General features: G+C 36.8%; 1 protein-coding gene and 1 pseudogene across 1 annotated transcript; both read left to right on the top strand.

Moving 5' to 3' along the window:
• Positions 1 to 291: 291 nt before the first annotated feature.
• Positions 292 to 2,920, top strand: LOC104900554 (cytochrome P450 CYP82D47). Its single transcript, XM_048635368.2, is given in 3 exon segments — positions 292 to 578; positions 581 to 1,374; positions 1,927 to 2,920. Coding segments are annotated over 3 exon segments (1,551 nt in total). The 5' UTR covers positions 292 to 466; the 3' UTR covers positions 2,572 to 2,920.
• A 1,500-nt stretch (positions 2,921 to 4,420) lies between these two features.
• Positions 4,421 to 5,502, top strand: LOC130589690 (demethylepipodophyllotoxin synthase-like; annotated as a pseudogene).
• Positions 5,503 to 11,016: the final 5,514 nt, after the last annotated feature.

Raw genomic sequence — 11,016 nt, 5'->3', positions numbered from 1 at the left:
AACTCGAATAGTTCATGAGTAAACTTCGCTCGACTAACACCCCTAATCTTGATATCGGGTAAATCTGGATTGGAGTACCTAGTTATCACTATATAAATGCTAATAACTAAATAAACGTGCCAATAATTGCAGCCAGGCAATTATACAATATCTACTGAGATAGGCTACAAAAACTGGACCACATTAAGCGACACCCCGTACAATTGTTTTCAAGGAGATGTGAATACCATCAAAAGTTGTTTTTCATATGCACATGTCATCTCATTTCATTACCAATATCATTATTGTTGTTTATCATGAGGTAAAATGAGTGAACTCAAATAATTCTTTACACTGACATAAATAAAATCTTCACAGAAAATACTACTCAACTATTCCTGTCTTCTATACCATATTTAGTGTCTGAAAGATAGTAAATTTATATCCCAAATTCTCAGTTCACTGCCACACAAAACTCAAGAGCTAAATGGAGTTTCAGCTCTGTACTGCAGCAACAAGCTTGCTTACCTTGCTACTGTTTCTCTATTGTCTGCTAAAATGGAAAAATAACACCAATACTAATATAGGAAAAAGGCCTCCTATACATCTAATTCATGGCCTATTATTGCACCTACATCTTCTAAGTGGCCTTCTCACATATCATTAGGAAAATTAGCAGATAAATATGGTCCAATCTTCATGATTAAGCTCGGAAAAGACCGAGCTTTGGTCGTAAGCTCAGCAGAAATGGCAAAAGAATGCTTAGGTGCTGGTGACAAAGTATTCTTAAACAGGCCTCAGAAAATCTTTGTACAACGTATGGCTTACAACAGTGCCATGTCAGGCTTTGCCCCGTATGGCGAATACTGGCGCCAAACCCGTAAGATCACCAGCATTGAGCTTCTGTCGAATCATCGAGTAGAGATGTTTAAGAATGTCAGAGTTTCTGAAGTAAGATCAGGCATAAACAGAATATCAGATGCAGGGTCTGAATTAGTTGACATGAAACAATGGTTTCATGACATAAGTATGAGCACTATAATAAGATTAATTTCGGGAAAGTCCTCCATGGAATTTTACCAAAGTGAGGAATACAATCTATGCACAAAGGCGAACAGGGATTTTTTCGAACTGGCAGGTGTATTCGTCCCTGCAGATGCACTTCCGTTTTTGACATGGCTGGATATTGGAGGGTATCAGAAGAAAATGAAAAGGGTCGCAAAAGAGATTAATTTTGTAGCTCAAAAGTGGTTGGAAGAACACAAAGAAAGAAGAAGCTCGAAAGAGAAAGAAGAAAAGAGGGATTTCATGGACGTGTTGCTTAGTGTTTTTGAGACGGGACAAGATAAACCTTTCCAATTTGATTCAGATACAATTATCAAAGCCACTTGCATGGTAAGCACTTCTATATGTTATTTAAGTTAGATCTGATATTGTGACAAAAAAGATTAGTACATTGCAACTTACAATATAAAAAATCTTATCATTATGGCTATATTCTTCAACTTATCTAAACTTATTGCAGCATATGTTTGAACTTATTTTGCTTGTGAACTATGGTAACCCTTATCAGAACTTACTGAACTGATCAGAACTTACATGAGCTTAATTTTCCTGAAACATTGATTTTGAAGAAGAAAAGAACTCTGCCTATTGGAAAATTCTGCTGATTGGTGAAAATGAACTAGCAGGCAGAACATTAGTTTCACCAGAAACTATAACTAATAAGTCTCCAATCTCGAACCACAGTAATTTAATGCTCTTAACCTGCACTCCTGAAAACTTGTGCCTCCTCGTATTGCAACTAATTTGGATGTTAGGACTGTAATAGTCTACTCCAAGCCCTATTTCATGTTTCTGATTAGTCCTCCATTATGTTTCATTGAATTTCATAATTATCAGTCATTTATAGGCGAAAGTTTCAAAGTTTTCTACCTCTTGATATAGGGGATGATTTTAGCAGCAACAGACACCACAGCAGTAACCCTAACATGGGCACTTTCATTGCTACTCAACAATAAGGATGTCCTGAAGAAGACTCAAGTTGAGATAGACACCGTGGTGGGAAAAGAGAGGCAGGTGGAAGAATCAGACCTCAAGAATCTAGTTTACTTACAAGCTGTTCTTAAGGAGACTATGAGACTATACCCTGCTGGGCCGCTTGCAGTTCCTCGAGAAGCCATTACAGACTGCACTTTGAGCGGTTACCACATCCCAGCAGGCACTCAACTCTTTGTGAATCTTTATAAAATACATAGAGATCCTAAAGTGTGGGAAGACCCTTTGGAATTTCATCCTGAAAGGTTTCTTACAACTTACAAACAGTATGATGTTAGAGGCCAGCAATTTGAATACATGCCATTTGGAAATGGTAAGAGGATCTGTCCTGGTATATCCTTTGCCCTACTAGCCATGCAGTTTACACTAGCTAGTTTACTTCATGGATTTGATATCTCAATTCCATCTGATGAAACTGTCGACATGACTGAGAGTTTTGGACTAACCAACCTGAAAGCTACACCACTTGAGGTCATCGCCACACATCGCCTTCCACACAACCTATATAGTGACTCTACTATGACTGTCAATTGATATCACCACCTTGCAATAAGTCCTGGAACTAGCATGTCACAATCAACATAATCACAATATTTCACAATGCTATGTTCTGACATTAGCTTGGACTATTATCCCCGATATTGTAATTATATACTCTTGCTGCTGCAAGGCTTGAAGAATAAGTTATAGCTAGGATGGAAACTACATAAATAAACGTAATGAGCAGAGGGCCGACCTGTTGGATTGTTAAAGAGTCTTCATCAGTTTCTTGGTAGTGTCAAGCCTCTTAAATGCTTCAAGTTATCTTGTATGTCCTGTGATTTTCCAATTATCGATTATAAAGTCTTTGTAGCTGTCATGACTCATGACTTTTAAGATCAAATATAGTTCTATGGGTTGATAACTTTTAGTGCGCTGGTGCCAATTAGATTGAATAGCTACTTATATATAGAAATTTGCTTAATACGATGTTAAAATTCTTAAACATCTTCCCTCCTTACTCGCTACAATTTGACTTTCATGCTTGCAGATGCCTAAACTGAATAGCTAATATCTCAAACTTTTTAATAGTGAATATTACAAAAAGTTGGTATTATGTAAATATACATCTAGATGAATCCAACAAGTACCATGCTAATGTTTGTTAATCATATATTAGTCTAAAACTACTGATAAAAGCAGGATATGTTAATTAGACAACACAAGAGCTGGAAACTTTGAACAAATAAATCAAAAGTGTACGTAAATTCAGAAAATACTCTTAAATTAACCATCCACAAAGAATGAGCAATGGTGTTGACTAGTTACGTACTTACATGCTAATGAGATAAAGGATATCTAAAAGTACACCATATTACAATAAGTCACCAGCAGTAGTTTTCTTTGATAATTGCATTACTGTCTATTGTGACTGAGGCAAACATAGATCACACACCTAACCTCCATTAAGATATATCTACAAGAAGGTATTTTAGATTGATATATTCAGTTCATCACCCCAGAAAACTCTACAAGAAGGTATTTTTCAAGTGTTTAATGTTGACATATGCTACAGATTAGACCAAGTAAGCAACAAGTTCCAGATACTTCATCAGCATTAGATATCAATCAGTGGCGAGGCTATGTTGGGGCCTAAGAGGGCCATGGCCCCTGCAGGCCTCAACATAGCTTTGAAGAAAATCAATGGCAATCAATGGTTGTATCTTGCTTTCTTGCCGTCAGTTTTGACTTATTTTATTTTGGGTACATGCACTATGCAGCGGGCATGATGGTTTAGATTCATACCTGAAATCTTCAGTAAACCAAAGATACTGCATGATGTAATCTGGAGGCTGGAGCTGAAATGTTTTTAGGGGATTCTGCTACCTCATGTTGTTCTGCTTTTCGCTCGAATTTGTGTCATCCCATATGTCACTAGCCAGGCTTATAGTTAGTATACCAAGTACCAGCAGAGTCTAGATTCATGCTAAAATTACAAACCAGGAATCAGTTTACTCTAGTGCAGCTGCTGCTCAACATTTTATTACATAATTGTCAAAGAAACAAACCCGAATGTAACATGATATTAAGGAATTTTCTCAGACATTAACTTTGGACTATTCTAAGGTTACATCATACCAAAACTTGCTGAAAAGTTACAATTTTTATGGTTTTCTTTAACCTTGCAAAATGCTATAGATAATGTTGGGAGCCCACAATTGGACTCTAAAAAATCAGCAATTAACATAATCCACTCATAAAAGATAACTTCTCCAAAATTGAAAAAATCTCATCCGTACCATCAATTCATCACCACAAAAAACTCTTATTCCAATGGAGTTTCACCTAAACATTGAAGCTGCAGGAGTCATTTGCTTTTTACTATTTCTCACGCATACTACAAATGAAAAATAAAAAAGGTACTAAAGCAAAACCACCCCAACCATCTGGTTCATTGCCTTTTATTGGCCATCTACATCTCTTGGGAGGGCTTCCTCACAAAGCCTTAGAAAGTTAGCAGATAAGTATTGTCCAATCTTCATGCTGAAGCTCGGCGTTCACCGAGCCTTGGTTGTAATAAGCACAGCAGAGATGGCAAAAGAGTGTTTAGGTGCTGGTGACAAAGTATTCTTAAATCATCCGCAGACAATGTTTGTAGAGCTTCTGGCTTACAACTCGGCCATGTTCGGGTTGAGCCTATATGGCCAGTACTGGCGTGAGATGCGGAAGATCACTACTATGGAGTTCCTGTCCAATTATCAGATAGATATGTTCAAAGATGTCAGATCTCAGAGATACGATCAGCCATAAAGAGAATATCAGTGACAGGGTCTGAATTGGTTGACATGAAACAATGGTTTAATGACATAAGCTTGAACATTATAGTAAGAATAATTCGGGAAAGTCATTGAAGCAAAACTACCAAGGTGAGGAATACACTCAGTGCATACAGACACTCAGGAATTTCTTCGAATTAGCAGGTGCTAATGCACTTCAAGTTTTGAGGTGGTTGGATATCGGAGGGTACGAGGAAAAGATGAAGAAGGCTGCAAAAGACATTGATGATATAGCTGAAAAGTGGTTGCAAGAGCACTAAAGAAGAAGTTCTACAGAAACAGTAGAAAAGCGAGTTTTCATGGATGCAATCATGCAATGCTTAGTGTTTCGTAAACTCGACAGGAAAAGCCTTCTGAGTTTGAATCAGATACAATTGTTAAATCCACTTGCATGGTAAGAACTTCTACATGTTTTTCAATTTCTATATTAGTTGTTAACAAAGTTTGATGATTTCTTGAATAACCTAATGTTGTGATAACACATACTAAGAGAGTGTTTGTTTGGGAGGAAATCATAGAATTCCCAAGTATGACTTACAAATGAAAGATTTCAATATTCTAACTCTAAAGTCTCTATTTTCTAGCACATGTTAGTTCTTGATTGCTAAGGTACGACTTACAAATGAAAGATTTCAATATTCTTGTTACATACTAACCTATGTGAAACTTATGTATGCATGTTTCATGTAATGTATAATATAAGAAACATATAACAATGGATTTTTAAGGGTACGTTATGTATTCATCCTTTTAATTGAAGTAACAAATAATCCCTCTTTAGGTGCATTCTAACATAAAACTCTGTTTGTTTCTATCTGTCTCTCATCTTCACATGCGACTCCTCAAATCTTGTGAAACTTGCAACTAATTTGGAGCGAAGGAGTAATAGTTTACTCTGAGCCGTCTTTCATTTTTCTGACTAGCCTTATACAAAATTCCATTAAATTTCAGTATAATCACTCACTTGATGGAGAAAGTTCTCAAAGATTTTGATTTTTAATTTCATCAACTTGATAGACGATGATTTTTATTGGAGATTAGTATTGTAAATATTACATCAGCATATAGTTAGTTAGAGGTTAGTTAGAGGTTGTTATATTGCTCAACAACCTATTGTATAAATAAAACCTCTCTCTATTATTCATGTAATAATTCATTACATACAATACAAAAGTTCTAGATTCTCTCTCTCTCTACATTCTCTTTCTCTGAAATAATGAAGTAAGCTTCACAAAATAACATGGTATCAGAGCAAATGCTCGCATCCTAGGGAAATTCTTGCTGAAAATCTGGAAAATTCCGCATTGTTTCTGCAAATCTCTGGATATCTGAAAATTTACTCAAACTGAAATTCTCCATTTCAGCTTAATTTTACATCTGGAAATCTTCGTTTCAGGTGTCGTATTCTTCTTCCTTCTATATCTCTGAATGTTTCTTGCTGAAATCTGATTGAAATCTGTTATTTTCTATCAAAACTATCCCTAGAATCTGATTAATCGATGAAATACATTTCTTGCATAGTTGATGTTTGTTGAAATGCTTTGATTCTGAAATATTCATTCTGAGATTCTTAATTCTATAATCTTCTCGTTTATTCTTCATTCTACACAAATTCTTTCAAATTCTTCAATCATGTCCACTGAATCACAAAATACAACCAATTCCAATAATACACCACCTTCATTACCTTTAAATCAGAATCCTAGTAGTATCTACTACATTCATCCATCTGATGCAAACTCAGCTCAATTAGTTTCTTTCAAATTCAATGGTGAAGGCTATACAAGCTGGAAGAGAGCTATTCTTTTGACTTTATCTGCTAAGAATAAGGCTGGATTTGTTAATGGAGTTTACAAACCTCCTGCTGATGAACATTCTATTGAATTCAAGGCTTGGTCTAGGTGCAATGACCTAGTTTGTTCTTGGTTATTGTATAATCTTGATGAGAGTATAGCTGGAGTTTATGTTCAAAAGATCAGCTAGAGAGATATGGTTAGATCTTGAGGAACGCTATGGTTATACTTCTTTAACTCAGATTTATGCCTTGGAACAGAAATTATCTGACATATGTCAAGAAAATGATCAATCTGTTTCTGAATTCTTTACTAACATCAAGTCAGTATGGGATGCTATTGATGAGGCTCGTCCTCTTCCTTATTGCACATGTAATAAATGCTCGTGCAATTTAACCAAGAAACTATATGAAGACATCAGGAGAAAATGGTTTACAATTCATGATGAAACTCTCTGATAAGTATGCAACTATTAGAGGAAATATGCTGATGATGCAGACACTTCCTAAAGTCACAGAAGCTTATAGAATGTTTGCTCAAGAAGAGAAACATAGGGAACTCTCTGCACCATCACACTCTGAATCCATGGCCCTAATGGCAGATAAAAGGATAAGTCCTCGGTGCTTATGTGAAGTACAACAACAACAACTTCAAGAAGTCAATCAATTCTTCCAAGAATTCTGTCGAGGGTGGTTCTAAGAATCCCAAACCAGGATCTAAATATTACTGTACACATTGTGAGATTCCAGGACACAGCATTGACAGATGCTTTAAAGTTCATGGCTATCCTGCTAACTTTCAAGGTTTTAGAGACAAGAAGGTGGCTGCTGTGTCTTCTTCTGAAGCTGTTCACATGGACATAGATCCTACACTTGATGCACCTGGTCCTTCCTTGTCTATGGAACAGTATACTCAACTCATGGACATGCTGAAAACTTCAAAGCAAACACCTCACTCCAGCAACAATGTTAGCCATGCTATGATGGCAGGTAACAGATTATGTTTCTTTCTTACTCTGATTCTAAATGGCTTCTTGATAGTGGTGCCACTGACCACATTTGCTCTGAATTAACTTATTTCTCTGACTATCATAAATTATATGCATCTGACAATTACATTACCATACCTAATGGTAGTAAAGTACCTGTGCAGCATGTTGGTACTGTCAAGCTCAGTGAAGACATTATTCTTCATAATGTGCTTCATGTCCCTGATTTCCAATTCAATCTTATATCTGTACACAAGTTATGTATAGATATGCACTGTACCCTGCATTTCACTGCTGATGAGTGTTTTATTTCTTCTCAGAAAGGGAAATTGATTCCTCTTGGTAAGCTGCAAGCTGGTTTGTATAATGTCCCTGACAAACAAGCTTCTCTACCAGACACTTCTCATTCTTGTAAAAGGTCTGTCTTGCTGCTGTAGAAGATGCAAAATTGTGGCACCTTAGGCTAGGTCATCTTCCTTTTAGTAAACTTCAATTACTTAATATCTCCTGTGATGTTAAGTCTTGTTTACATAACACCATATGTCAAATTTGTCCTAAGGCCAAACAAACAAGAGTTTCTTTCCTAGAAGTTCAATAAAAACCACACATCCATTTGAATTGATCCACATAGATGTATGGGGTCCACATTCTGTTTTTACTCCTACTGGTTGTACTCAATTTCTCACTATAGTGGATGATTTCAGTAGATATACTTGGGTACATTTCATGAAACACAAATCTGATTCAGTTTCTATTATGAAGAATTTTTTACAAATGGTGAAAACACAATTCAATATAACTGTGAAGTGTGTTAGATCAGACAATGCAGGTGAACTTTGTGAAGGTGACATGAAAGTTTTGTACAATCACCTGGGTATTCTTGTCCAAACAAGTTGTAGCAATACTCCTCAGCAGAATGGAGTAGTAGAGAGGAAACATAAACACCTCTTGGAGACAGCTAGGGCTCTTTATATCCAATCAAGGGTCCCTGATAGGTTTTGGGGGTATTCTGTTCTGTGTGCAACTTATCTTATTAACAGAATGCCTTTGAAAGCAATCAACTATCATACTCCATTCTTCAGGCTTTATGGTAAATCAGCTTCTATTGCTCATCTCAAGACTTTTGGTTGTCTATGCTATGTGTCTACTACAAAAACCAAAAGATCCAAGTTACAAGAAAGAGCTAAGCCTTGTGTATTTCTTGGTTATTCTGACAGTCAGAAGGGATATAAGATCCTAGATATTGATACTAACAAAGTATCTGTTACCAGGGATGTTCACTTTCATGAACAGCATTTTCCCTATCATCTCTTTCTAAAACATTCTTCTCCTTCTTCCACATATACAAATGCTATCTATTTACCTGCTTCTTCTGCTCCCACAACATATATTGATGATATTGATTTTTCTTCTCCCTCACAAACTTTCCCCTCAAATGATTCTCTCTTTACTTCTTCTTCCCCTTTGTCTCCCTCACCATCTGTCACTTCTCCTTCTTCATTAATTGATGTTTCTGCCCCCATATCTGATACACCTACTGTTAGAAGAACCACAAGACCTTCTAAACCACCCTCATATCTCCAAGATTATAAATGCAATGCTGTCACTCCTTCCCTTCCATCAACACATTGGTGTAATCTCATTTCTTACACACATTTTCCTTCCAAATACCAAGCTTTAATTTCTAAAACTTGTGCTATTACAGAACCTTTTTCTTACTCTGAGGCTGCTTCTGACCCTCTGTGGCTTGCTGCTATGGATACTGAAATTGAAGCTCTTCAAGCCAATAATACTTGGGAGTTAGTTCCTCTCCCTAAAGGCAAGAAGGCAATTGGTTCCAAGTGGGTTTATAAAGTGAAATTAAAGGCTAATGGGGAGCTAGAAAGGTGCAAAGCTAGGCTTGTAGCTAAAGGATTCAATCAAAAGTATGGTATAGACTATGAGGAGACTTTTAGTCCAGTAGTTAAAATGGGGACTGTGAGGAGTCTCATTGCTGTTGCTGCTTGTAAGAAATGGCCATTATTCCAACTTGATGTGAATAATGCCTTCTTACATGGAGACTTAAAAGAAGAAGTCTACATGAAAGTTCCAGAGGGTCTACCTAATCCTTCTAACCTAGTTTGTAGATTAAGAAAGTCTCTATATGGACTTAAGCAAGCTTCTCGACAATGGCATGAAAAATTGGCTACTTCACTGCATACTCTAGGTTTTGTTAAGTCTCAACATGATCATAGCTTGTTCATCAAGAAGCACAATGAAGAAATTTGTATTGCTGCAGTATATGTAGATGACATAATTGTCACTGGGACTAACATTGATGATATTGAAAGTCTTAAAGCCCATCTACATCATGAGTTTAGTATTAAAGATCTTGGTGCTCTCAACTACTTTCTTGGCATAGAGGTGGGTTATACTTCTGATGGAATCCTTCTTAGTCAAGGCAAATTCACCAAAGAATTACTCTCTGGTTGCTCATTTGATCTAGCCAAGAAAGCTACTACACCTCTTCCTCTTCACACTAAGCTACAGGCTGATGATGGTGAATTACTCTCTGATCCAGAGACTTATAGATCTCTTGTGGGCAAGCTTAACTTTCTAACTACTACCAGGCCTGACTTAGCTTATGCTGTTCAAAGCTTAAGTCAGTTTATGCACACTCCCAGAACTTCACATCTCCATGCTTTACATCATACTTTGAGATATATTTCTCATACTGCTGGCCAAGGCATCCTTCTCAAAGCTAATGAAGAACTCTGCTTGCAAGCTTTCTCTGACTCTGACTGGGCCTCCTGTCCAGATTCTCGCAGATCTATCACAGGTTACATCCTACTCCTTGGTGGCTCTCCTATTACATGGAAGTCAAAGAAACAAAGTACCACTTCAAAATCATCTTCTGAAGCTGAGTACCGTGCTATGGCAGCAGCTGCCTCTGAAGTGACTTGGGTTGTTCGATTGTTAGAAGAACTTGGCATATCTTCTTTGAAGCCTGTGGTCTTACATTGTGACAATCAATCAGCAATTCATATTGCAAAGAACCGCGTTTTTCACGAGAGAACTAAGCACATAGAGATTGATTGCCATTTTACAAGGGAGAAAGTGCTTGAAGGTTTGATTCAGCTTACATATCTTCCTACCCAGCATCAGTTAGCTGATGTTTTTACCAAAATACTTCCCTCTCCACAGTTCAATACACTTCTTAACAAGTTGGGAATGTCTTCTCATCCACCTTCCAACTTGAGGGGGGGTATTGGAGATTAGTATTGTAAATATTACATCAGCATATAGTTAGTTAGAGGTTAGTTAGAGGTTGTTATATTGCTCAACAACCTATTGTATAAATAAAACCTCTCTCTATTATTCATGTAATAATTCATTACATACA

Source organism: Beta vulgaris, chromosome 8, assembly GCF_026745355.1.
Source record: "Beta vulgaris subsp. vulgaris cultivar EL10 chromosome 8, EL10.2, whole genome shotgun sequence".
NCBI classification, from domain to species: Eukaryota; Viridiplantae; Streptophyta; class Magnoliopsida; order Caryophyllales; family Amaranthaceae; genus Beta; species Beta vulgaris.
This window is presented reverse-complemented; position numbering and strand designations above follow the sequence as displayed.